The sequence below is a fragment of the Mus caroli genome, unplaced genomic scaffold (assembly GCF_978045245.1).
Source record: "Mus caroli unplaced genomic scaffold, Mus_caroli_1 scaffold_4, whole genome shotgun sequence".
NCBI lineage: Eukaryota > Metazoa > Chordata > Mammalia > Rodentia > Muridae > Mus > Mus caroli.
This window is the reverse complement of record NW_028227259.1, coordinates 140,426,084-140,453,341: the sequence shown is the minus strand read 5'-3', so window position 1 is coordinate 140,453,341 and position 27,258 is coordinate 140,426,084. Positions and strand designations below refer to the sequence as shown.

General features: G+C 47.8%; 1 protein-coding gene across 1 annotated transcript; it reads left to right on the top strand.

Moving 5' to 3' along the window:
• The first annotated feature begins 1,229 nt into the window (after positions 1-1,229).
• Prkrip1 (PRKR interacting protein 1) lies at positions 1,230-18,677 on the top strand. The gene is made up of 6 exons (XM_085837303.1): positions 1,230-1,396; positions 2,309-2,387; positions 5,525-5,625; positions 8,041-8,126; positions 10,581-10,648; positions 18,264-18,677. Exons 1-6 carry the CDS (start codon positions 1,271-1,273, stop codon positions 18,362-18,364), a joined length of 561 nt encoding a protein of 186 aa, XP_085693429.1. The 5' UTR covers positions 1,230-1,270; the 3' UTR covers positions 18,365-18,677.
• The last annotated feature ends 8,581 nt before the right edge of the window (positions 18,678-27,258 follow it).

The window sequence follows — 27,258 nt, the reverse complement described above, 5'->3', positions numbered from 1 at the left end:
CTATTGCTCTCCCTCCATCTCCAGCCCCAGTCAGCTTTGAGGCCCTTTCATTCTAATAAGCTTCTTGAAAGGACTTGTTTCAGTTTCCTTGCCTACAAGATGTTACTGTTACCATCTTGGGTTTTTGTTGTTGTTGTTTGTTTGTTTTTTGAGACTGGCTTTCTCTGTGTAGTTCTGGCTGTCCTGGAACTCTCTCTCTGCAAACCAGGATGGCCTTGAACTCAGGGATCTGTCTGCCTGTAACTCCCTGGGTGCTGAGATTACAGGCCTGCACCACCACTGCTGGCTCTTAACATCTTTTACTATAGGGAGCTACTTCAGTGCCTCACGAATGGTCAACAAAACACTCCACCACCAGAAGGCCGCAGTTCCATCATTCTCCATTACTTTCACCTTCAAGTGAAAGACTTGAAGTTAATTCCTAGCCAGGTAGACTGGAATGGCAACTTTCTTTATTCTAAAACAGACTCACATACTCAGCCTCGACTGGTGGCGCTGTACTTTCAGCGTGGCCAAGGAGATCGGGTCTGTTTTAAGAGTTCAGTTATAAAGGAGATTATAAGATTATTATAAGAATAGGGGTGTGAGAGGCAGGCGGATCTCCGAGAGTTCGAAGACAGCCTGGTCTACAAACCAAGTTCCAGGACAGACAGAGATATACAAAGAAACTCTGTGTTGAAAAACAAAACAAACAAACAAACAAAAAAGGAAAGGAAGGAAGGAAGGAAGGAAGGAAGAGAGGGAGGGAGGGAGACTATATGGAGAGGGGGAGAGAGGAAGAGGAGGAGGGGGAAGAGAAAGTGGGGTAGGGAGAAAGTAGAGTAGATAAAAAAGAAAAGAAAAAAGAAAAGACAAAGCCCAGGAGCAAGCGAAACTGGGAGGGACGTGCCAAGAGCCCCGAGCAAGCTGTGCGAAGTCCTTGGGGACCTGAGACGTCGCCTGGGGCCAGCCCACTCATCACGAAAGGCCGTCTCTTCCCCTCCGGATGTGAGAATCAGGCAGCTCTGATTTGTTTTGAAACAGGAAATGAAATTAAAGTGCTGTGATCAAAATAAACCACACTGACCTCGCGATCATGAATATTCAAGCAAGCTGCTTAGGTTAGCAGTACTGCCGCTTACCTTCGTAGAGAGAGTGCGCATGCGCCTCAGGAGAGGGGGTGACACCCCCCCCCCGTTCTGGCAGTGCGCGTGCGCGGTTGGCGCGCTCTTCTGTCGTCATCAAGACGAGCGGCCGCCGACAGCGTTCTTGAAGGAGTAGGAGAGCGGCTATGGCGAGTCCTGCTGCCGCTTCTGTGAGACCGCCCAGGCCCAAGAAAGAGCCGCAGACGCTTGTCATCCCCAAGAATGCGGCCGAGGAACAGAAGCTCAAGCTGGAGCGGCTCATGAAGAACCCGGTGAGTGGGAGTGGGCCGAGGCTCAGCCCCTTCACCCCGCCGCCAGACCGAGCAACGCTACACTCAGTCCCCCTAGAGCAGCTCTGGGGCGGAGAGGGCGGCCCGGTGGAGGGAGCCTCGCTCCTGTTTTTGACCTACAGCAGCGTAGCTGCATGAAGGCGCTGCCCAGCCCTCCACACCCTCCTTTTTCTTAGTTTGCTCTTTGCGGTATCGTGGCGTTGCCCGTGCTGTCCACGCTCCGTACCGAATCGGCTTTGTAGGATAGGCAGACCTCGCATCAGGGCTCCTCCTGCCTTATCTTCCCAACGAGCTGGGATGACAGCCCTGCGCTACTATTCAGTATTGCTTCACAGCCCTTTCTAGTTTAACTTTAATATATGAACCAAAGCATGGGAGCTGGGTATGGTGGTGCACACCTGCGATCCCAGCACTCTGGTGGCCGACCCCAGAACTTTGCTACAAATTCGAGGCGAGCGTGGTCTACGTAGTGAGTTTCAGATCAGCTAGACAGTGAGACCTATCTCAGAAACCAACAAAACCCAGAATCGATGTCTTAGCAAAAGTGTACAACGTCTCCAAATAGCAGCCATTATTAAAGAAGCATTAGACGCCAAATTTGGACCACATCACTCTTTACCTCTTCAATGGGCCTCATAAAACAGACAGCTCGTATCTTTGACTAGAAGAGGTTGGCTCGTCTCTTAGTGACATAGATTCCAGACTTGTTTAGCACAGGAGAACTTTGGCCCACGTTAGACCCCATGGTGTAGAGGATGAAGTAAGGCCAGGGCAGCAGAACTACACTCAGTCAGCTCCAGATTTGAGAAGCGTGCTCAGTTGAGATCATCACACGGGATGTACCTTCCTCAGCAAGTGTATGTTCATAGATGCTTTTCTGTTTAACTGTTCCAGGACAAAGCAGTTCCAATTCCAGAGAAAATGAATGAATGGGCTCCTCGAGCGCCTCCAGAATTTGTCCGAGATGTCATGGGTAATGTCTCTTATGGGTGTCAGGGGTTTATAGTTTTTAAGGGGAAATATGAAACACTATTTTCTTTTCTTGTCAACTAGATCTTTGATAGGAAAAATAGTCTGGGGCTGGAGAGGTGGCTCAGTGGTTAGGAACACTGCTCTTCCATAGGTCCCGAGTTCAATTCCCAGCAACTACATGGTGGCTCACAACCATCTGTAAAGTGATCAGATGCCCTCTACTAGTGTGTCTGAAGAGAGCTACAATGTACATATATATATAGATAATGGTTTCCCAGTTATTCTTTTGGTTTTGTTTTGTTTCTTGTGGTTAAACCATTTTATTCAGAGGCTTTAAAAGCTGCTAAAGTGTCACATGATCAGACAAACAGACTGGGCAGGGAAGAGCTTCCAGGCCCCCTCTTCAATACAGTGTTTTGTTTTTGAGGTAGGGTCTCACTGTGTGGACCAGGATGTGCTTGAACTCATACACCTCATGCCTCTGCCCCCTAAGTGCTGGCATCAGAAACTTCCACCGTTGTCCTACTTAGGGTTTCTATTGCTGTGATGAAACACCATGCCCCACAGCAACTTGGGGAGGAAAGGGCTCCCATACCACAGTCCATCATTGGAGGAAGTCAAGACAGGAACCTGGAGGCAGGAGCTGATGCAGAGGCCATGGTGGGTGTCTTACTGGCTTGATCAGCCTGCTTTCTTATAGAACCCAGGACCACCAGCCCAGGGATGGCACCACCCACAATGGGCTGGGCCCTCCCGGACAATCACTAATTAAGAAAATGCCCTACAGGCAGATCTCCTGGAGGCATTTTCTCAATTGAGGTTCCTGCCTATGACTTTAGCTTGTGTCAAATTGACATAAAACTAGCCAGCAGAACCATTGTACCTGATTTTCTGATTCTTTGAAATGACATTTTATGCTTTTTAAAGATTTTATTTGTGTGTGCTTGTGCACGCCGTGGTGCCTGTGGAGGTCAGAGGAATCAGTTCTCCTTTTCCACCATGGAATTCAGGTTTGGCAGCAAGTGCCTTTATCCACTGAACCATCTCACCAGCCTCCATTTGTAATTTTTCCTAAGTGAAAACACATTTGTTATATAGTAGATTTAGGTTAACATATACTAAGTAGAAGCAAATAGTAGAGCTTCAGAGAGAGAGAGAGCTGGCTCAGCAGGTAAAGTGCTTGCCACCAAACCTGACGCCCAGAGTTCTATCCCTTGGGTCCAAATGGAAAGAAAGAACTAACTCCTGTAGGTTGTCTGTGACCTCTGTATTCATGTTGTGGTATTTATTTCCTGCTCTACAAATAAACAGATGCATAAATGTCAGGTTTTTTGTGTTTTTTTTTTTTTTTTTAATAAAATGTCAGGCATAGTGAATGCACTTGAATACAACCTCTCAGAAGTTAGGGCCGTGGATCTCTTGGTTTGAGGCCTTCTTGATCTATATATAGAGTTCTAGGCCAGCTAGGACTACATAGTGAGTCCCTATTTCAATAAAAGGTAGGACTAGGAAGATAGCATTGAAGAATGTGTACTTGCAGAGAACTCCAGTCTAATTCCCAGCATCCATATTGGCCAGCTCCTTCCAGCTCCAGCTGCCTGTAACTCAAGCTCTGGAGGATCTCATGGACTCAGTGAGCACGCCATGGGCGCCTGCATGCATGTGCACAAACCCACAGGCGAACATACCTAAAAACCACTTTTCAGAAAAGAACCACCTGCTGGGTGGGAATTACACATGCTTTAATCCCGGACCTCTGTGAGTTGAAATATGCAGAGCAAATATCAGGACACCGAGGGCTACACAGAGAAACCCTGTCTCTAGAAGCTTAAATAAATAAGCAAATCACTTGACGTTCTATCATTCCACATAAAATATTCTACTACAACCTTGTGAACCTCTCTATAGTCAAAACCATTTGTTCAAGAAAAACTGTTGCTACCCACTTCTTTTCACCTGCAGTATCAGAAGTTTGTCAACCATTAGGGATCTAGCAGGTCACTTGTGAAATCATGGAGGGATGCTGAGAGCCCTTCTTAAACTAAAGTCTGCACGCGCATTTTATGTCTTTTTTTTTTTTTTGTCCCGACCCATGGGCCAGTTGAACGGGGACTTGAGCGGCCACCTGAAAGAGAATGGGGGAACAAGAAACACCAAGAACAGACAGCAAGTCTGATGATCAAGCTGACAAATTTTTATTTTTCCCACACAGATTATATACTCATAGGCGTAGGAAGAGGGGTGGAGGGGGGTCGCTTTGTCTCTGGGTAATACACCTGTTCCCAGGAACAGGATATTGACTGGGTGAACAGTTCAGCAGGAAGATCAGAACAGAGTGGGTTATTAGGCACCTACCCACAAGGTTTATAGCTATCTGTTCTCCGCTGACTTCAGGATCCATGTCTATTTGTACTCAGCTGGGCTAGCACTTTCCCACAGAGGCCAGGACTTTATGCCAGCAAGCACTTAGGTCAGTAAATGTTCAAACAAGGTCTCTCCTAACAATATATATTTTTTAATGATTTGTTTATTTTATGTATGTGAGTACACTTGACACGCTCTTCAGACACACCAGATCCCATTACAGATGGCTGTGAGCCACCGTGTGGTTGCTGGGAATTGAACTCAGGGGCTCTAGAAGAGCAGGCAGTGCTCTTTAACCGCTGAGCCGAAGTCTGCTCCTCTTGTGGTCACTGTCACATAGAGCAGAAATTTCCTTTTGTTTTGACCCATGGGTTTGCTGTGTAGCTCAAGTTGGTCCTGAACTCTCAGTCCTCCTGCCTCGGCCTCTCAGTGCTAGGATTGTAGACCTGTGCCACCATTGCTAGCTTAGGGTGGGACTTCAGTGACTTCATAGTCAATATGTCTAATAACACCTACGATGGGCCACACACTGTCATTACAAGCAGAAGACCCAGGACAGGTAATACTTTCCGTTAGAGTTCTTATCTAGTCCCTTTGGGTTAAGTACAGCTTGTGTTGGTGACTGCGTTTATCTTTTTTCCCTTCCTCCTCTTTTGTGGTCCTGAAGATTAAACTCAGGGCCTGTGCCTGCCAGGCAAGTGCTCTGCCAGTGTGCTCTATCTCTGCCCTCCTCACTGAGTCTCACCTAGAACTCTGGACTGTTTGTGGCTATAGGTTCCAGTGCCGGGGCTGGCAGTGGAGAGTTCCACGTGTATAGGCACCTACGGCGGAGAGAGTATCAGCGGCAGGACTACATGGATGCCATGGCTGAGAAGGTAAGTGACGGACCAAGTCAGGCTTGGCACTGCAGGATGTTCATACTGCAAGAGTGATGTGTAGGACTTTCCATGTATATGGAAAGACACTGCAGAGTTCCTTCCCTCTAGGCCATTTACCATGTAAAGGGACAGCAAGAGGGGGCTTCACAAGTTGGAGATTTCCTCCTCTTCTCTGTTGGGCTGAGTGCAGTTCACTGTGGTTGATGTAAATAATGTTGCATGTTCAGTGTCTGCTTCTCAGAGGATTTGAGTTTTCTTGGTGCTTACATTTCTTCATGCCAGATGATGATTTATTATGTTAATAATAAGAGTTTAAGAATTGCTTTAGAAATTGTACTTTAAGAAACATTAAGAGTGCCAGGTGCAGCCAGGCGGAGGTGACACACATCTTTAATCCCAGGACTGCAGAGGCAGGTAGATCTCTAAATTTGAGACTAGCCAGGTCTACAGAGTGAGTTCTAGGACAGTCAGAGCTACACAGAAAAACCCTGTCTCGAAGAAACAAAAACAAACAAAAAGACCAGGTGTGGTGGCTCATTCTTTTAATTCCAGCACTCAGGAGGCAGAAGCAGGAGGGTCTCTGTGAGTTCCAGGCCACCTAGGGCTACTAACTAGAGACTCTGACTCAAAAAATAAACAAACAATAAATGAAATGAACCTTTGGGCAGATTAACGTGAACCTGTATTCCCAGCTTTTTTGAAGGCTCAGGTTAGAGAATTTTTAGAGCCCTGTGGTTCAAGGTAAGCCTGGGCGATAGAGTAAAAGCCTGTCTCAAAACTATAGCAAGAGGAAGACTGAGAGACAGGTAAGGAAAGTGCTTGTCTTGCACTGACCTCAGTCTACAAAGCCCAGGTGGTCTTGGGGAAAGCAGCCAGGTACTCTGGTGTGTCCTTATAATCCATCCCCAAGGAATGGCTTCAGGCAGATGCTTGAGCATGCCTGAGAACCTCAGATCCCAAGAAACAAGTCAGAAAGCTTCCTAGGAGTGACACCTGAAGTCATGTGCACACTGTGCTCTCACATATATGCCGTGCTAAACATACATTCTCATGCAAATATATAAACACACACATAAGCAGGTGTTGTAGGTGTGGCTTGGTGGTAAAGCTCTTCCTAGCATGTGTGAGGGCTTGGATTTAGTCCTCAGCACTGCAGAGTCACAGAGAAAGAACCACAGAGCAGAACATCAATGAGCATGCTGGGTGTGCTTTGTTCTGGTATTTGTGTGTGTGGGTTTAACTGAGCTGCCTTCACTAGGCTAGAGCTTGAGCTTCAGGCTATTCATCTGTCTACCTTTCCTCTAACCTTATGAGCACCAAGATTATATAGACCGTCCCTCATGCCCTTCCGTTTCATGCTGTTCAAGAGTTTCTGAGTTAGATGGGTCTAGGCAATGGCTACTCCTCCCTCCAAGGTCCCAATAACAAACTGACGTTTTCCCTGGGGAACCAATGAGTTCCTAGTGCTTAATCACAGAGCATGGTGAGGGGTTACTGATGGGAGCAAGGGGGACCCAAAGGCACGGCACTGCAAAGTCTTCATCCAGCATGAAAGATGGTTTCCCCGTAGCAGCGGAGAGAGAGCCTCTTCCTAGTCTTTCCCAGCGTATATCCTGTAGCCCCTCCCCAAGACCTCGAGCCTGTATGCAGTTACCGCAGTACTGTGTAAGTTGGTCGGGAAGGATGGCTGGATACTCAGATGAGGGTCCTGTGCTCTCCTGTCCTCTCTGTGAGTGAGCAGGCCCAGCTGTGGAGATCTTTTACAGCAGGCACAGATGACTCAGGGGCAGCAGCTGGTTGGCCCAGAGGACAGTGCTGTACAGCACATTGCAAGTGCTTGGCCCATTGAGCCACCTCCCCATTCTCACCATTCTGCCTCTTTAATAACTTACTCCTGAGCTTTGGTCCTCTTGTTCTTTCTGCTGAGCTCTGCTACAAGGGTGTCAGAGCTGTCCCTATCCTCACAGAGTTTTCTGGCTCATTCTCATTCCTATTCATTCTTTCCCTTCCTCCCCCTCCCCCTCCCCTTTCTCCCTCCCCCCTCTCCCTTCTTTCCCTCCCCCCTCTCTCCCTCTCCCTGTCTCCCCCTCCCTGCTTTCCTCTCTGTCCTTGTCTTGCTTTCTCCCCTCCCATTTACTGAATGCACCCACACCAGCTCCCGTCCTAGTTTCTCTTGCAGGCTTCATCTTACTTAAGTGCTGTCTCTGAGAACAGTGTTATTTTGCCATCTAGAGCTGTGTATTGATTACCTGTCCCGCCTGGGGCAATCTTTTAAGGTTAAAGTGGCTCTGGGGACCTGGGTGGTACATGGCACCCCTAGTGGTATGCCTGTGGAATTTGAACTCTTAAACTTCTTAAAGCCTGTCCAGCCCTGTCCAGTCTGAGTGATGGGGCGGCGGTTTGTTTTTTCAGCAAAAACTGGATGCAGAGTTTCAGAAGAGACTAGAAAAGAATAAAATTGCTGCAGAGGAGCAGACTGCAAAGCGCCGGAAAAAGCGGTGAGAGCTTTGTCCTGTGATCACTGAAGCCTACAGGCTGGCAATGGGGAAGTGGAGGGTGGATAATAAACCAAGTCCTTATAGGCAGAAGTTCACTGGCAACTGGTGTTAGGGTTAGAGCATGTAGTCCCAGCTACTAGGTAAGTCAAGGCAGGAGTCTGTGCAACAACAACACATCAAGCGTTGCAAGTACCTGCAACTGCAGCTCCAAGGAATCAAACGCCCTTTTCTTACTTCTGTGTGTATACAAGTGCATGCACACACACACACACACACACACACTCTCTCCCTCTCTCCCTTTCTCTCTCTCTCTCCCTCTCTCCCTTTATCTCTCTCTCTCTCCCTCCCTCTCTCCCTCTCTCTCTCTCTCTCTCTCTCTCTCTCTCTCTCTCTCACACACACACACACATATCACATGAGAAGTTTCCTTAAAAGAGTTTCATGGTGGTGGTGGGGTGGCTGGAGAGATGGCTCAGTGGTTAAGAACACGTGACTGCTCTTCCAGAGGTCCTGAGTTCAATTCCCAGAAACTACATGGTGGCCTACAGTTGTCTATAATGGGATCTGATGCCTTCTTCTGGTATGTCTGAAGACAGCTACAGTGTACTCATATACATTAAATAAATAAATATTTTTAAAAAAGGTTTTATAAAATCAATGTTCAGATGTAGGAAGGGAACCAAGGCAGGAGGAATGAAGTTCATGAGGGCAACCTAAGCTACACAGCAAGACTGCCTCAGAAGGCAGACAAAGCAAAATGCAGAAATGAGGGGAGACACAGAAACCCACATAGTCACCAAAGGTCTAGTTTGTATCTGTGAGAGATCTGTAACAGACTGAAGGACAATAAGGGATGTGTGACTTCTGAAGTAACGTAAGAAATCACTCCTCTCAACCTTGTTCATCTTGGGGCTCACCTACCCATAGCCCCTGCAGGTCATGTAACTGAACTTTGTGTTATCTGATTTGAGAGCTTGCTTGCTTGCTTTCTCTCTTTCCTTCTTTCTTTCTTTTAAAAAGTTTTTTTAGATGACTAGTGTTAAACACAAAACCACATCCTAGGAGAATTTCTTTTTTTAGAGATTTACTTTTTGTTTGTTTGTTTGGTTGGTTTGATTTTTTTTTTTTTTTTTTTTTTTTTTTTTGTTCGAGACAGGGTTTCTCTGTGTGGCCTTGGCTGTCCTAAAACTCACTCTGTAGACAAGGCTGGCCTCGAACTCAGAGATCCACCTGCCTCTGCCTCCCAAGTGCACCACCACACCCAGCTTATTTTACTTTTTTTTTTGTTTTGTTTTTGTTTTTTTGTTTTTTGAGACAGGGTTTCTCTGTATAGCCCTGGCTGTCCTGGAACTCACTCTGTAGACCAGGCTGGCCTCGAACTCAGAAATCCACCTGCCTCTGCCTCCCGAGTGCTGGGATTAAAGGCGTGCGCCACCACGCCCGGCTTTTATTTTACTTTTTAATTATGTGTGTGAGTGGGTATGTGCCCATGAGTGCAATGTCCATGGAAGCCAGAAGAGAGCATCAGATCCCCTGGGGCTACAAGTTACAAGTGGTGTGAGCACCCAGCATCATAGGTGTGTGATCTCTGCAAGAGCAGCAGGAGATGTAAGCCACTCAGCTGTCTTTTTATACATTTCTTTGTGTGGGTTAATGTGCATGATTTTATGTGTGGGGAGGGAGGGAGAATACAAAGAAGGAGGGAGACTGGGACTGGCACATGTGTGGAGGTCAGAAGACACCTTTAATTTTTAGTGTTTCTGTTTTGTTTTCCTTTGTTTTTTTTTAGTTTGTTTGTTTTTTTGAGACAGGGTTTCTCTGTGTAGCCCTGGCTGTCCTGGCACTCACTTTGTAGACCAGGCTGGCCTCGAACTCAGAAATCCTCCTGCCTCTGCCTCCCGAGTGCTGGGATTAAAGGCGTGCGCCACCACGCCCTGCTTGATTTTATTTTTTTGAATGTGTGGTTTCTTGTGGGGTTTTCTTTTGTTTGATTGATTGTTTGTTTGTTTTTTGAGATGGGGGTTTCTCTGTATAGCCCTGAGTGTCCTGGAACTTACTCTGAGGACCAGGTTTGAACTCAGAAATCCTCCTGAGTGCTGTGATTAAAGGCGTGCACCACCACCACCACCTGGCTCCACTTGTCAATTTTTTTAAGACAGGGTTTCACTATGTGCCACAGGCTGGCCTCAAAAAGGTTGTTTTATTTTTATATGTATGTGTGGGTTTGTGCATCTGAATGTGAGTTCTCATCGGGGCCAGAAGAGGAGCAGGAGTTATAGGCAGTTCTGAGTTACCTGACACGGATGCTAGGAACTGAACTTGAGTCCTCTGTTGAGCCATCTCTTTCAGCTCCTGTTACTGTAGCGTTTGTGTTGTCATAAAGATAGCATAAATAGATGTTCTTTTTTCAGAACAGCCACTAAGATAACCACTGTCTCTGTCTCCCATGTGTAGCCAGAAGTTAAAAGAGAAGAAGTTACTGGCAAAGAAGATGAAACTTGAACAGAAGAAACAGAAGGAAGGTAAGTTGTGCCCACATTTCTCTCAGTGCCAGTCACCACCGCTGAGGTGGCAGTGGCAGTAACGAGTTAACATTGTTAACTGCATGTGTCAGAAAGCCACATGATGGAGTCAGGCATGGTGGCGCACGCCTTTAATCCCAGCGCTTGTGAGGCAGAAGCTGGCGGATCTCCAGGTTCGAGGCCAGTCTGGTCTACACAATGAGTTCCAGGACAGCCAGGGCTACACAGAGAAAGCCTGTCTCGATAGAACCAAAAGAAAAGAAAGAAAGCTGGACTGGCTTAAGTGGAGAGGAAAGCTGCTGGCACAAAGTAGGCTAGGGGAGGAGCTTGCTGGAATTCTGGTTACCAATGTCGTCCTCTGCCCGCTCCTCAGCTGCCCTCAAGTTGTTCTTTACCTTGCCTCTTCCCCCCCCCCCCCCAGGAGGAAGGACTGAAGGGCTCTCTCCCATCATTTGGGCAGAAGCCATTTGTTGTGTTATGTGCACTACGTGTGTATTTGTGCATGTGTACACAAGCCCGTGGATGCCAAAGGCCAGTGTCTGCTCCCTCTTTAACTTGCTCTGGCTTAACCTGGAGCTGACTGATTTGGCTGGGCTGGCTGCTAGCAGCCCAGGGAGCCTCCTTTCTCGGTCTCCCTGGAGCCGGGATCATAAGCACACACTGCCATGCTCGTTTTTCCCATTGGTACCAGGGATCCAAACTCAGTACTGGCTGCTCCATCTCCTGATCTTGATCTTCTTGGTTTTTAGTGTTTGTGACAGGCTCCATGCAGCCATCCTGGCTTGGTCTCAACTATGTAGTAAAGGCTGATTGTGAACTGACCCTCCAGGTTCCACCTCCTAAGAGCAGGTGCTGGGTCTTGCCTTCTACTATGTGTGAGTTTCAAGGATCAGGTCGTCAGGTGTGATAGCAAGAGCCCTCACCCACTGAGCATCTTACCAGCCCTATGTATTATGGTCTTATTTATATTTTATTATGTGTTGTTTTGTTTTGCCTGACGTAGCCCAGGCTGGCCTTGCCCTCCTGACCCTCCTACCTCTACTCCCAAGTGTGATTACAGACCTGCACACCTATGGTTTTTAGCTCCATGCTGTTTCCTAGACTTCATGTTGCTGCTCTGTGGACTCTGTACACATGCTGCTTTCACAGTCCACTCAGTGTCTCAAAACCGCCTTCAGCAGGATGTGGGGTGTCCTTTCGGAGAGGCTTCTTCACTCTTGCATAGATTTTTGTCAAATTGGGTGGAAAATTTGTTTCTGTTCATTTGTAGTTTCTAATTGTCTACCCATATGTTGCCTCTTCCCCCATGATGTCTCCATTTTGTGGTTGATCCTATCTTGTGAATTTTGTTTCAGTGACATAGTTTATAGGGAAGATCTAAAAGCTTCCATTGGATTCTAATGTATGCTTTCCATGCCTTTACTGCAGTTTCTACCTTCCCATTAATTTTTTAAAATATTTTTTTGTTTCTGTTTTATTTTTGAGACACGGTCTTTCTGTGTAGCCCTACCTTTCCTGGAACTCCTTATATGCACCAGGCTGGCTTTGAGCTCACAGAGATCAGTCTGTGTGCTAGGATTAAAGGAGGAGTATACCAGCATCACCATGCCTGATGGATCTCTGTGAGTTCAAGGCCAGCCTGGTCTACAGAGCAAGTTCCAGGACAGCCAGAGCTACGCAAAGAAACCGTGTCTTGGGGGGAGAAAAAGATCTTGCCTCAGTTGACTGGGCTGGTGATGTAGCTCAGTTGTAGAGTGCTTGTCTAACGTACAAGGAGTCTGGCTTTCATCCCCAGCAGTGGATAAAAACTGGTTCCTGGTTACGGGAATCTCTAGTCTCAGGACTCATGAGTTAGAAGCAGGGTCTGAAGTTCAAAATTATCCTCAGAACTGCATTGAATAAATGTCATCATTGGCACTGTGCACGGACCACCTGTGCATCTCAAGAAATGCCTCATGGTGTACGCTTGGTGTTGATGACAGAGAAGTAGGAAGTCTGCAGATCTTCAGCAGTGGCGTACGTGCCTGTCTTCCACCTTTCTGATTATATCCTCTTCGTCATTTTGTGAAAGAAGAAGATTTTCTTGTTACCTGGTTGAAAGGAATAGAAGTTAATGTAGTGCTGCCCAAGTGTGCCACAAGGTGGCCCCAGCACACCGTGGAGCTCCTGTAGGTTGGCATTAACCCATCTGAAGTTACCTGGTTCTTCTTAAAAGGGGATTGAGAATTTAGCAGGAAGGACAGCTGCCTAAGGCTGTGTTTGTGCTGTGTAGTAACTCAGCACCCTGCAGTGTGGGACATGGGTTTGAGTGACAGCACCTGGCTGCCTATGAGCCAGTTTGAAATCTTTTTTTCTTTCTTTTTTCTTTTTGGTTTTTCGAGACAGGGTTTCTCTGTGTAGCCCTGGCTGTCCTGGAACTCACTTTGTAGACCAGGCTGGCCTCGAACTCAGAAATCCACCTGCCTCTGCCTCCCAAGTGCTGGGATTAAATATGTGTGCCACCACTGCTCCGCCAGTTTGAATTCTTCTGAGTCCCTGAGCACGGCAATGATGAATCTGAACCACAGTTTTGCTTCCCTGACACAGCTGCCTCCCAAGGGCTTCTGGGGTGACTTTAAGGCTCTCTGTCACTGGACACAACTAGAGCGCTTTGCTAGGCTCAGTGCTGGCTACATCTTGGCCTCGGTTTCTCTTTGTCTGGAGGGCTCAGCTGCTGCCTAGTTCATCAGAAGCGGCCATCTCCTCTTGATTATTGCTTTACAGGTATCTCCCGGCACTGCTAGGTGTCCCCTAATCAGAATGACACAGAGTCCCTTAAGTTAGTGATGTTCTCTAGATGGCTCCTAGCGTGTGCTTTGGGCCAACATTCAGAGCCACAGGATTAAGTGTAGTGGACTGGAAAGCTGCCCTGTTCTTTGTCCTTTGATCATGAAGCCATTGTATTCCCGGCTCAGGAATCTTTAGAGTACATTGAAGCCGAGTGGAGAATGATAGTGGCCTATAACCCTTACTAAAGACAATAGCTAACGGATTGCTGTTTCTCCTTGCTTTCAGTTTCTTCATGCACGTGCCCTGTTCTTGTTAACACCGCACTGTTGTAGTTACCACAGGCCGTTTCCCTCAGCCTTGCAGTTCCATAGTTCTAGGGGATTTTGTTTTGCTCTGCTTTGGGGTGGAGGATGTTTTGTTTTGTTGTTGCCTATGGGGAACAAAAACAAAAACTCTGTTATCATCAGTTGTACTCAGTGGTATGTCTGTAAGCTGGATAAAATCTCCAAATGGGCTGCACTGTGGCTCAGAGGATAAAGGTGCTTACCAGCAAGGCAGAGGACCTAAGTTCAATCCTCAGGCCCTCAGGGAAGGAGGAAGGGACTCACTCTGACCCCCACACATGTCTCATAGCGTACATGCGTACACAAACACAAAAATATATGAATATAACATAATAAATCTTTGACTTGTGGCTTTAAAGTGCTGTGTAAACTAAATAGTAAAGAGTAGTGCAAAGTGAGGCTGGTCAGTTAGATGGTTTAGTGGGTAAATGACTTGCCACTAAGCCTGACAACCAAGTTCAGTACCCAGAACCCACATAGTAGGGGAAAGAACTGACTCCTGACTTCATGTGTGCTTTGGCACACATCCATACGTGTACACAGTAGAGAAGTTAATATTTAAGAAAGTAATGGGAGGAAATAGCTAAAAAGGAAATATCAGAGCAAGTTTGGTAGTGTGGTTCCAGCACCCAGGCATTGCCTGGAGTTTGAGGAGAGTGTAGATTGTTAGAAGATCCTGTCTCAAATATCTCCCCAATGTCAAACACCTTCCTCCACAAGATCACTGCTATACCTGCTTTGTGTTGGGGGAGTAAGTTTTCTTGATCACCTGTGGTGATGTGAACTAGAGTGGCTCACAGAGGCTCATGTTTGTGAATGCTTAGCCATCAGTTGGTATGGTTTGAAAAGTTAGGTCTGACCTTGTTGGGTAGGTGTGTTCCGAGAGGAGGTGTATTTGTTGCTGGGGGTGGACGTTGAGATTTAAAAAGCCTGAGCCAGGCCCAGTGTTGTCTCTCTGCCCACTGCCTGAAGATCAGGATGAAAGTGCTCAGTGCTTCCCAGCACCACCCTTGCCTGCCTGCTATCCTGCTCCATGCCGCGATGGGTAGGATGAAGCCCGGAAACTCTAAGCAAGCCTCCATTTAAAGGCTGTCCTTTGTAAGAGTTGACTTGGTCATGGAGTCTCTCCACAGCAATAGAACACTGACTGAGACTAGGTCTTTGTTTGTAGCCCTGGCTGGCCTTGAACTCACAGTAGTCTGCCTGCCTCTGGTTCCTAACACTGGAATTAAATGCATGTGCCACCATGCTCTGATGATGATGATGATGATGATGATGATGTGGTTGTGTTTGTGTTTGTTTGTTTGGTTGGTTGGTTGGTTGGTTGGTTTGGTTTTGTGACAGGGTTTCTCTGTGTCGGCCTGTCTGTCCTGGAATTCACTCTGTAGTCCAGACTGGCCTTGAACTCAGATATACCTGTTTCTGCTTCCCAAGTGCTGGGATTAAAGGCCACCACCACCTGGTCAGATTTTATTTATTTTTTTTTTTTAAGCTTCAGTCTGATTTCAGATTCACTGTGTAGATGAGAATGGCTTTGAACTTCTGATCCTCTTTCCTCCACATCCCAAGTGAAGTGGTGGGATTACAGGTGTGTGTTTCAGGGTTTTGTGTACATATATGGTTTGGGGGTTTGTTTGCTTCAGGCAGGGGTTATGCTCCAGCTTTTTTTTTTTTTTTAAGTTTTATTTTTTTTAAAAGAGGGGGGGGGGCTGGAGAGATGGCTCAGCGGTTAAGAGCACTGACTGCTCTTCCAGAGGTCCTGAGTTCAAATCCCAGCAACCACATGGTGGCTCACAACCATCCGTAATGAGATCTGACGCCCTCTTCTGGTGCATCTGAAGACAGCTACAATGTACTCATATACATAAAATAAATAAATCTTTAAGAGAGAGAGGAGTTACTGTTTATAAATATGTACATATGAGTGTAGGAGACCACAGAGGCCAGGAGAGGGCTCTCCTTTCCTTGGAGCTGGAGTTAGAGTTGTGAATCATCTCTGTGATTGCTAGGAAATGAATTAAGGGTAGAGTAGTAAGTGTGCTTAGCTGCTGCACCGTCTCTCCAGCCCCTGGAACACTTTACATAGGCTTTGCATTATGTTTTGCTAGTCTTGAACCTAGGGATTTGCGCATGCTTGGCAAGCCGTGTACCACTGAGCTGCCTGTCTGGTGAGTGCAGCTCAGAGTGTCTGCCACTCTCCAGCCTCTACAGTGGTTTTAGAATCACAGAAACTTGGGGTGGTGATGTGGGGTTCTCATGCACCCAGTGTTCCCTGTTTAACATCTCATCTTGTTACAGTTAGTAGCTGGGTTCCTCCCTTACCCAAGGCCTTCCCCTTCCCTTCCCCCTATTGCAGAATTCAGCACAGAGCCCCACAGTGCTCAGTTAACATCTGCCTTTGACTGAGACAGCTGCTCAGACTTACTGGGCCAGTGTCTGTACAGCATCCCCCACCAGGGTTTGACTGATGTCTCATGTGCGTGAACTGGGGCTGCGTCACCAGCTTACTGCTGTTGGTGCTGATGTTGGCTGCCCCACAGAGGCAGTAGTTATCAGGTGTGCTCACCAAAACTCACTGCTCTTCCTCCAGGAACTTACTTTGGGAAGAAGTCTCCTATGTACAGCCCATACAAAGGATTGAAGTCTAGTCAGGCGCCTCCAACCTGAAGTCAGGGATCTACAAGTTGGGAGATGGTCTCTCCATCTGCAGAAGTGTTTGTGAGAACAGACCTATGTGTGTGACCCAGTTTTCTTTCCCTTGTTGGAATTGTCTGTTGTCCCTGTGTTGAAGCCCCATCACTGTGTGCCTGCCTACCACAAGTTTCCAGCACTTCCTTATTTTCTGTACTATCAGATACCCCAGGCTCATCTTGGGGGTTTCCTGCCCTCGACCTAGCATTGGATGAGGGTCCAAGATAACTTATCTTGTGTTGGCGCAAGATCATGGGGGTGAGAGTAGAAGGAATCATTCATCTTTGACTGGCAGTTCTGTTGTGCAAGTGTCCTAGAGTGTGTGCCTATTGATGACTGTGACATTGCTAGGTGATGTAACCTGGTGGACCTACCATCAGAACGATAGACTCCTCAGCTGATAGGAATGGCTGTGCAGCATATGGAGGTGTGTGTCCTGAGCAATGCCTAGATACATCCATGGGTACTAGTTGGTAACCATCTGTCCACAGGAAGTTAATCATGAGTTTGTACTGACATGTCCAGCTCTCCTGCGTCATCAGTGGGTCATTCTGACTTTGTCCGCCTTACTGCTTATCGCACATCCATCACTATTCACTCCCAGCACATGGTATACTTACTGCTTGAGAGTCACTGCTCCCTGTGGCAAGAGCAGCTTACACCAGAACACAGAGGCCCTTTTTCTTGATTACATTTTTCAATTTTATGTATGAGTGTTCTGTCTACATGTATGTATGTGAACTACATGCATGTCTGGTGCCCACAGGGGTCCAAAAAGTGGGCCAGATCACTTGGAACTGGAGTTACATATAGTTGCAAACCACCATGTGGGGGCTGGGAACCCAACCTGAGTTGTCTACAAGAATGTCTGGTGCTCTGAAGTACAGCGTCTCCCCAGTCCCATTGCATGGATCTTGTCCAATGCATGGTATCATGAGTCCACCAGTCAAATATACAAAGTAGTTTCACTGTCCTGAAAAGTCCCTGGTGAGTCAGCTGATGCCCCTGCGCTGAGGACCTCCCCCGCCTTTTTCCAGCCAGCTCCCGCCCACTTTCCTACTCTCAGGACAAGAGGAGGGGCTGGGGACACGTTGTCTATGCTGTTCTCTGGGCCAGCTTAGCTGTGCCATAGTGCTAGCAGCAGTGTTAGAGTATGCTAGAAGTTTAAGAGCTACCATAGGGTATCAAGAAAGGAGTCCCTATGCCATTTGAGGAAAGTCAGGAAGCTGGCATTGCCGTTGTTGGCATAGCCCCTTGCTTCCTGGGCTTTTGTTTGTACGTAGCTTTGAAGGGTCCTCTTGCCATCTACAGTGAGAACCTGAGGCTCAGGCAGGGGAGGTTAGCAACTCAGTGGGAGATGTGAAAGGCCTGGGTATCTTTCATGTTGCCCATGTAGGTATTTATAGGGGTGATGGGACATACACTCACAGACCTGGTGTTGGGCTCTGATGTTATAGCCAGGGCTTTTTGGTCAGACAGGGTGCTCCTCGAGAGCAGTGCAGATTGCTTTTGTGGTGAACCTTCCACACAGTGGCATTGGGCACTCACTGGTAAACACAAAGGCCACCTCTCTCTGGTTCCAGGTGGCTGGTGCCAAGGAGCAAGTGGACCCTCGGCTCTCCTTCTCTATTTGAGACAGGGTTTGCTGCCCAAGCTAGCCTCAAACTCACTATATAGCTGAAGATAATCTTCTATCTCCTGCCTCCATTTTGAAAGTGTTGGGATTATAAGTATAGCTTCAATATATAGACTCTCTTCCTCATTTAAAATCCCTTTATCTCTCTTATGACTTGAATGTTGTGTGCTTACAGAACCCAGTCAGTGCCAGGAACAGCATGCCAGCAGCTCTGACGAGGCATCTGAAACAGAGGAGGAGGAAGAGGAGCCCAGCGTCGTCATCATGGGGCGATGAGGAGTTTCAGCAATCGTGAGCCCAGCTCATTCTGTGACCAGCCTCAGAAGAGAAATGGCTGTGTGTGACCAGCTGCCCGACTGGCTGTGTTGGGAGAAGGCAGGCACCTCCTGCAGCCCTGCCTGCCTGGGGAGTAGAGGGAGCAGACCCTAGACATTTGCAGATTGCATTCTGTATCCTGCCCTGCTCTTGCTGAAGGGGAGTGAGTGCTTCACCTTCCCTGGGTGCCCTTCCCTTTCGCTTGAACAGCAGTGAGCTCTGCGCTGGTTTCTGTGAAGGGAATATTTATTTAGTAAAGAACAGAAAAGCTATAGGTCTTGTCCACACGTGCGAGATGTTGATTACCAAAGCCTCAGTGAAGCCGTGAAATGACAGACACTGAAATGTGGCAGGTTCTGTTGTGCTTCACTCTGGGAAAGGCTTGCACTTGAGGTACACAGCCCTGCCATTTACGGACCAGCAGAATTCAGAGCTGCAGATTTGTGCCCACCCAAGAGTTCTCAAAATGAGTATGAGCCAGTGGGGCCTTCAGCAGGCAGAAGGAGAGCGGTCCCAGGGAAACAGCAAGTGATGAAAGAAAGCAGGAGTGTCCCAGAGTGGGAGGCAGACACAGATACTGGCCAAAGCCTTAGGCAGGGGAGAGGAACTGGAAAGAGTGGAACTCTTAGGTGTGGAAAGTCCTCCTGTCACTAGGACTTGGAGGCAGCCAGTCTTTCACTTAGTGTCCTTGAGTGACTGGTTCAAACCTGCTGTGTGTAGTGGCCGATAGTGTAAGCAACACCCACAGAATACGGAGGACCAGGCATCATGCCAGGGAGAAGAAAGGTGACCCAGGACTGCCTTGGTCCTCAAAGCCAGTGGGATGGCAGGCAATTTCTAGTTTGGGGGTCTGGAGTGTCTTTTAGTGCGTTGTGTGCCTTTTAGGGATGTTGGTAGCATTTTGAGTGAAAGGAAAGCTAAGAATATATCTTTTACTTTTTAAGTTTTGTGGTTTTTTTCGACAGCTCATAAATGTTTACAGTGTATTTGACTGAGTTTACTCCCATCCTCTTACCCTCCCCCACTGAGCCTTTCGCCCACAGACCCTCCTCCTCTTGGATGCCTTGTTTTTGCATGGCACGCTGAGTTTCTTTAGGTTTGCTGAATGAGCTTGGGTGAAACACGGGAACCTTTCCAGTGGCGCTGCCACTAAAGAAAGTGACTCCCCCTCTCCTTTTTCTTCCATAGTACAGATTCCATGGTCCCACTCTGAGCCATGTGACATCTGTGATAACCCCTGTCCCCTTAGCAGTTTGAGTCACACGAGATGTTCGTGTCTATTAGGACTGGTGCTGCGGTTTTGTGACTTGTTTGTAATTCTCCCTTTACCCATCTGGGTCAAGGTTCTTGCTTTGAACCTGAAGCCTAGACCTCATGGGCTTTTGCTCCTGTTGGATGGGGCGCTAAGTAGCAAGGCTGGGCCTGAAAGCCTTATCCTCTGCTGCCTCAGAGCTCCGGACAAGCCCCTCCCTGCCTCTGCCGGCGTGGCTGGCCCAGAACTGCATCCGGCACATGTGTCCGGCAGCTTGGGAACGACTAAACCAAAGGGCTGCAGGCTGACTGCTGACGCTGAGAAGGAAGCTTCTGGGGAGAGGTTTCTGCTAAGGGGTTATCAGTGTTCCAGGTTAGCTGACTCTTGGTCTGTCTTCAGACTCTGTTAGGTGGCGTCACTGAGGTGGGTGGGTGGCAATGCCAGCCACCTCAAAGCCACAAAGAGGAGGATCATGCACTTACGTTTGTTGAGGGCTCATGGGTAGAGGGAATCCTGGCAGCAAGCCCCAAGCCCTATATATCATAGCTGTCTCAGAAGCCTCATGAATATGGCCATCACACCCCAAACACACCCAGTCTCTCCAGACCTCAGAAGCTGAGCATGCTTGTCCTCAGGAGGAGGTCACTGAGGGTCCTGGTTTACCCTTTTCATTCACTTTCTCAACAGACATTGGACAGCCTGGTCATTTAGAATTGAATGTTCTTTGCCCTTCTGTTAGATTTCTCATGGAGTTTCCCAAATAAGGTTTCTCTTGTTACAGATAGTGGTGCTGGGGTTGAACCAACCATTGTGACTAAGACTGTCAGAGGTGTGCTGTCCTGGGGAGCTTGCTGGTAGCATCACTTCAGCAGGAGAAGGGTGCCTGGCACTGCCCAGGCTGAAGATGTATAGCCTTCCTTTCATGAGCACATGGTGTGTGTATGTGTGTGAGTGAGGACTGTTTCATGAAAGATTGCTTTTTTGTGTGATTGTGTGTGGTTCATGAGCTCCACCTGCCTCCCACGTGCTGAGATTGAAGGAATGCACCACAAATGTAGGTTTTTTTTGGTTTGGTTTGGTTTGGGTTTTTTTTCTGTATAGCCCTGGCTGTCCTGGAACTCACTTTGTAGATCAGGCTGGCATCGAACTCAGAAATCCACCTGCCCCTGCCTCCCAAGTGCTGGGATTAAAGGCGTGGGCCACCACGCCCAGCTTCTCGCACAAATGTAGTTTTAAAAGTATGGAGCCCTCAAACAACCACACTCACAAAGAGGTATTTTCTGTCAGTCAGCTTTTGGAAATGTGGTTGAAGATGTGGAAGACTCAACCCCGAGTCAGGGTTCAGTACTCAGCAATGCAGAGTTAATGCAGGTTAGCAGGAGACTAGACATGGCAGCTGAGTTCGCACATGCGCACATGTGCCCTCACGGTCGTCTACCGAGTGTGTGAGCAGTTCCCATTACCCCCATGCCTTGCAGCTCTAACTCCACAGCACAGTAGCCACAGCACAGCCCGGTCTGCCTACCTCTCCGACTTGTACATTACCTGGGTGGTCTTGGAGCACCTCTATCCCTTAGGCCTTCCGTGCGACCTGCCTTTTCAGCAGCCATTTTTTCAGGTGTATAGAGCACAAGAAACCTTCAGCCTCCCATGCTTCCCACCAGCCCACTCCAGCTGGGTGTGGTTCCATCCTGTGTACTAAACATCTGTCTGCTGCTTCAGCCAGCATAGGAACTCTGGTGCAAACAGGAAACAGCAAGGACCCTGTGTCCATGAGCCCCTAAGCCTGCCCCATATCCTCTCTTTAAGGCCAACTCCCAGTGTCCTGGTTTTCACCCTGTCAACTTGTCACCTTGATAAAATGACATACCCAGGGAGAAGAAGCTAAACTGGGGGGTTGCCCCCATCACATTGGCCTAGGGACATTTATCTGTGACACATTCTCTTGACTCACATGGGAGGGCCTAGTCCACTGTGGGCAGTGTCATCCCCAGGCAGGTGGGCCTGGGCTGTATAAGAAAAGCGGCGAATGAGCCAGTTTGCAGTGTCACTTGCAAGGTCTCTGCTTCAGTGCCTGCCTGCCTTCCCTTGATGGACTAGGCTGCAAGCCAAATAAACCCTTTCTATCCCAAGTCGCTTTGGGTTAGTGTTTGATCAAACAAGGACACACCCCTTCTCCTCATCCCATGTCAGTGTCCACTGGGCTCTTCCTTCCCAAGCTGGCCTCTCGGTGACCTTGTTCAGTCATGGACAGTCAGCATTCCTGAAAATACTTGCCTGCTTCCTGTCTTGTTTTCCTTACTCAAGCGCCTGAGAGTTGGGTGACCCAGCTCTCCACTGTCCACACCAGGAAGGCCCCAAGAGAGCCTGTCTTATTTTGGATGTCAAGTTAACTGGTACAGTCTGAGTCTGAGGTCTCATTCCCAGATTCAGCCCTGCGCATCTGTGTTCCAAGATCACTTAACGGTTTCTCAGGGGTGTATGGTGGATACTTCAAGCCTAGTGTAAGAGAGAAGGAATTTTAGCTTGGGCATGTTCTTCCCCCTCCTTCCTGTGCACACACTAACTTGGGAATCAGAGTCACCCTTGGTCCTTCCCCACACCTGGTCCTGAACCTGCTTGCTCCTGTGGGCTCTGCTTCATGTCCCCATCCACATGAGGATCTGCAGCCTGAGGGCTAACATGGCCTCCGAGCATCATAGCCTGCCAACCCTCCCATCAGAAACAGCTATCTCACATGCTCAGTCCCCTTCCTCCACAGCCTCAAACCCTCAGCTTTCGAGAGCCAGAGCCTTGGTGCCTGTGATCCCTGGTGCCCAAGAGAAGTTCAGGATATGATATTATATGCTTGGGAAATGGTTAAGGAAATCAGAGACTGAAAGCCAACAGGGACTTCTTCAAGCTTGAAAGGAATGTGTTAGCATGCTTGGCTGCAGGATGCTTCCAGAAAGTTGGGCCAGATGCAGTAACTCTGGAAGAGCCCTTCAGAATCCATTGAGATGGCTCAGTGGGTAGAAGTACCTGCTGCCAGGCGTGATGACCTGAGTTTGATCCCAGAATCCACATGGAGGGAGGTGACAACCTCTGAAAGCTGTTCTTTAGTCTTAGCACACCTATCTTTACACAACGTAACAGATTCTATGTTCTGGAGTTGTGACCCAGCTGATAGAGTGCTTGTCCAGGCTACATGAAGTTCTGGGTTTGAGACCCAGTTCTGCATACACTGGGAATCATTGGTCAGGGCATGGTGGCAAACACCTTTAATCCCAACACTCAGGAGGCAGGGGCAGGCAAATCTCTGAGTTTGAGGCCAGTATGGTCTACAGTGCAAGTTCCAAGACAGCCAAGGCTACACAGAGAAGCCATATCGTGAAAAAACAAATAATAAATTAGGGGATCCCTGTCTCAAAAAATGAATGAATAAATAAGTAAATGGGGGGAGGAGAGTTCATGGCACTTGGGAGGTAGAGGGAGGAAGATCAGGAGTTCAAAGTCATCCTCAGCTACATAGCAAGTCAAGGCCAGCATGGGTTACATGAGACCTTGTATCAAAAAAGCCAGTAAGGGCGGGCAGTGGTGGCACATGCCTTTAGTCCCAGCACTTGGGAGGCAGAGGCAGGCAGATTTCTGAGTTCAAGGTTAGCCTGGTCTACAGAATGAGTTCCAGGACAGCCAGGGCTACACAGAGAAACCCTGTCTCAGGGGGGAAAAAAAATCCAGTAAATATCCAGACTTTCTAGTGATAACCTCAAATTTTGAATTCATTACTGTTTGTTCTAGTCATGGCAGCAGGGGAAGCGGGCAGAGTCCAGTAACTTGCGTCAGGAGAATTAGACTGGCCAGAAAGGACATTTGATTCTACTTCCACCCACCTTAGAAATGCTGAATTGAATCAAGTTTCTCTGTGTAGCCCTGGCTGTCCTGGAACTCACTCTGTAGACCAGGCTGACCTCAAACTCAGAAATCTGCCTGCTGTTGTCTCCCAAGTGCTGGGATTAAAGGCATTTTCTACCTTTGCCCTGCAAAGAGCCATGAGCATTTTAAATTTACCTGTTTACAACCTCAATCTTATAGAAAATATATCAAATTGAGTTAAAGGGGTGTTTTAGTTTTATTTCAGATATTAAAACCTGACAAAAAAAATAACTTAGGCATGGAAGGTTTTTGGTTTTGGTTTTTAGCTACAACTTAGCTGTTACAGTCCAACAGTGTGGCCGTCAAGGCAGGAACTTAAAATAGTCACATCACGTCTACACTCAAGAGCGGAGAAGTTAACACATCCTTGCTAACTAGTGCTGAGCTCAGTTCCTCACTCTCACTCAGTTCAGGACCCCTTGCCTAAGGAATGGTGCCACTCACAGTGGGCTGGGTCTTCCCACATCAGTTAAGACAGTTTGGGACTGGAGGGATGGCTCAACAGCTAAGAGCACTGCCTGCTCTTCCAGAGGTCCTGGGTTCAATTTTCAGCATCTACATGTTGACTCACAACTGTCTGTGACTCTAGTTCCAGGGAATCTGACATCTGGTGTCTGGCATGGCACATACACGGTACACAGACATATATTCAGGCAAGCACTAATAACAAATTGTGGCTTGAATAAGAATGACCCCCACAGGCTCATATATTTAGATGTATGGCTCTCGGTTGGTGTACTGTTTAGGAAGGATTAAGAGGTGAGGCCTTGCTGAGTGGTGGTGGTGCACACTTTTAACCCTAGCACTTGAGAGGCAGAGGCAGGCAGATTTCTGAGTTTGAGGCCAGCCTGGTCTCCAGAGTGAGTTCCAGGACAGCCAGGGCTACACAGAGAGACCCTGTCTCAAAAAACAAACAAAAAAGAGGTGTGACCTCGTTGGAGGAGGTATGTCACTGGGGCTTTGGGGTTTCAAAAAGCCACAACATTCCCAACTCTGCTTTAACTGCCCCTATCTTGTGGATAATATATAAGCTATCAGCTACTGCTCCAGCATCCTGCTGCCTGCCTGCCTGCCTTGCTTCCCTCCATGATGGCCATACACTACCCCTCTGAAACTATAAGCAAGCTCCCTAGTAAGTACTTTCTTTTATAACTTGCCTTTGTCATGGTATCTCTTCACAGCAAAAGGACAGTATCTAAGTCCACATTTAAAAAGTAAATTAAAAAAAAAAAAAGTTTCCCACATGTGTGCCAACAGGCCAACCCAAGGTAAACCCTCATTCAAAATTTCCTGGTGATTCTAAGTTGTGTCAAATTGACAGACTTTTAGTTTAGTTTTTTTTTTTTTTAATGTGTATGTTTTACCTGATGTATCTATGTGTACCACATGACCAGTGCCCATGGAACCAGAGGAGGTCATTTGGGTCTCCTGGAACTGGAGTTACAGATGGTTGTGAGCCACCAAGCAGGTGTAGAGAACAGAACTCCGGTTCTTAAGAAGAACAGCAAGTGTTCTTAACCACTGAGCCAGCTCTCCAGCCCTAACAATTAAAACAAAAACTCACAAGGAGTGGCACTTCTCCTTGGCAGTCTGAGCCTGTCTTTGCAGGACCAGGGACTTGGCTGCTTCCCAGGACAGCACAGAAGGAGGACTGTGCAGAAACTGTTCCCCTCCTGGCCCAGGAACCAGGCAGGCTCTTCTCTCCTTCAGAACTTAATTTCTGTTTACTCTCTGGCGTCCTCCACTAAAGTGAGCTGTAATTACCATATATTAGCATGTATTTCCATAAAGAGCATACTCTTAGAAATCAACCTGGAGGGAATCCAGAGAGGCCCTTTCCAGCTTCCTCGTTCCATAGAACATAGTAAATGTTTACTGAGAGCCGAGCAAGTGCTCGCCCTGGGATTCCAGAGTCCACGAGAGAAAGCCTGGGGTATGGTGGAGACCAGAGGCTGGGAGCTCTGAGGCTTCTTGAGGCAATCTTTGACGGTGGAGTGTGGACTAGAGGGGAAGAGGAAGGCCCTGGCAGTGATGCATCCAGAGGGGTGAACATCCTGACAGAGGCAGGTGGGAGCAGAGGAAATGGGGGGAGGCCAAAGACTTCCTACAGCAGGACTGGGCTTCCAGGAAGGATGGGAGCCTGGGGTGATAGAAATGGGTTGTAATGGCTGGCCAGATGGCTCAGTGGTTAACAGCCATTGCCGCTCTTGTAGAGGATAGAGTTTGAGTGTCAGCACCCACATCAAGCAGTTTTCAACTGCCTGTGACTCCAGCTCCAGGGGACCCAACTTCCTCCTCTGGCTTCTGCAGGCATCCTTATACACACACACACACACATCTTTAAATGGGGGGCTGGAGAGATGGTTCAGTGGTTAAGAGCACTTATTCTTGCAAAGGACGTGGGTTCAATTCTCAGCACCCACATAATGGCTCACAACCATCTGTAACCCCAATTGCAGAGAACCCAACAGGCACACGTACATGCGTGCAAACAAAATATTCATACACAAAGTAAATAAATAACAATTTTTAAAAGTCTTTAAAAGCAAAAAGACAACCCTGTACATATAAAGGACAACCATAGATAAGAACAAAGGGCCGGAGAGAGACTTAGGAGATAGAATGCTTGCCTACATGAAGCCCTAGGCTCCATCCCCAACACGGAATAAACCAGCTGTGGCAGGGCATGCCTGGCCTTCGAGAAGAGGAGGGTCGGGAACTTGAAGGGTCCGGAACTTTAACTACACAGCAAGTTTGAGGCTAGCGTGGGTTACATGAAAGAGCCTGTCTCCAAAAAAAAAAAAAAAAAAAAAAAAAAAAAAAAAGCCATACGACAGCACCGAGCCACCTTCCGGTTCTGAACACCTTACAGGTGGACTGCTGAGGGGGGGGGGGGGGAGAAGTGAGGGCATCTTCCCTAAGTGAGGTGGGGAAGGGAGAGGCCAAAGGTTGACAAGATGGCTGGAAGGTCTCCCCCCTGGAGAATGGTGGGTCTCAGCAAGGCCCAGGAAGAGGCTTGGTAGGCTGTAAAGTGAACAAGAAAGGTCAGAGTGAGACATCTGACTCTGTTCCCCCAGCACCATCTGAGCACTTCTTAAATTAACAGCAGCATGACAAAGGTGGGACGTTAAATCCACCTGTGTGATCAGGGCTCAGGGGTAGAGCCTTTGGAGAGTGATTAGATCACTAGGGTGGGGCTGCCATCCCTGAATCCTGTTGCTTGTATAAGGAAGAGAGAGACCACAGTGAAATGGGTACACACCCCCACCACGTAAGGGAGTCAGGGGAGGGGGGCACTCTCACGGTACTACTAAACCTTTGCTTTCATAAGTGGAAGCCAAAATAAACTTCATGTCTTTATAATGTAGCTTCAGGTGTTTTGTTACACTCCAGAAGTCAGGGTATTTGGTATTCAGTTTTTACAGTGAACTGTGGTAGGGGAGCATACTAGGTAGGCCATGCATGAATAGCTAAGGGGACAGAGTGAGGAGCCAGTGGGCTGGACAAGCTGACCACACAAAGTGTGAGACCATGCTCGATAGTAAGGTTTGGGTGTCATAGAAAAACAAGGAACGAGGCTCCTGTGTCAAGGGAGGGTGAGTAGGCTATGCACATTCATTATGTGTATTCAAGAATTGATGTTCAAGGACAGGCTCCTCGAGGTTCCAGAAAAATCAAAAAAAAAAAA

What these genes read in the sequence shown, in the direction of transcription:
- Prkrip1 (XM_085837303.1), top strand. Translation starts at nt 1,271, where the DNA reads ATGGCGAGTCCTGCTGCCGCTTCTGTGAGACCGCCCAGGCCCAAGAAA. An exon ending in ATTTGTCCGAGATGTCATGG is followed by an intron (nt 2,388 to 5,524) that starts GTAATGTCTCTT and finishes TTGTGGCTATAG; the next exon opens with GTTCCAGTGCCGGGGCTGGC. An exon ending in TGGATGCCATGGCTGAGAAG is followed by an intron (nt 5,626 to 8,040) that starts GTAAGTGACGGA and finishes TTGTTTTTTCAG; the next exon opens with CAAAAACTGGATGCAGAGTT.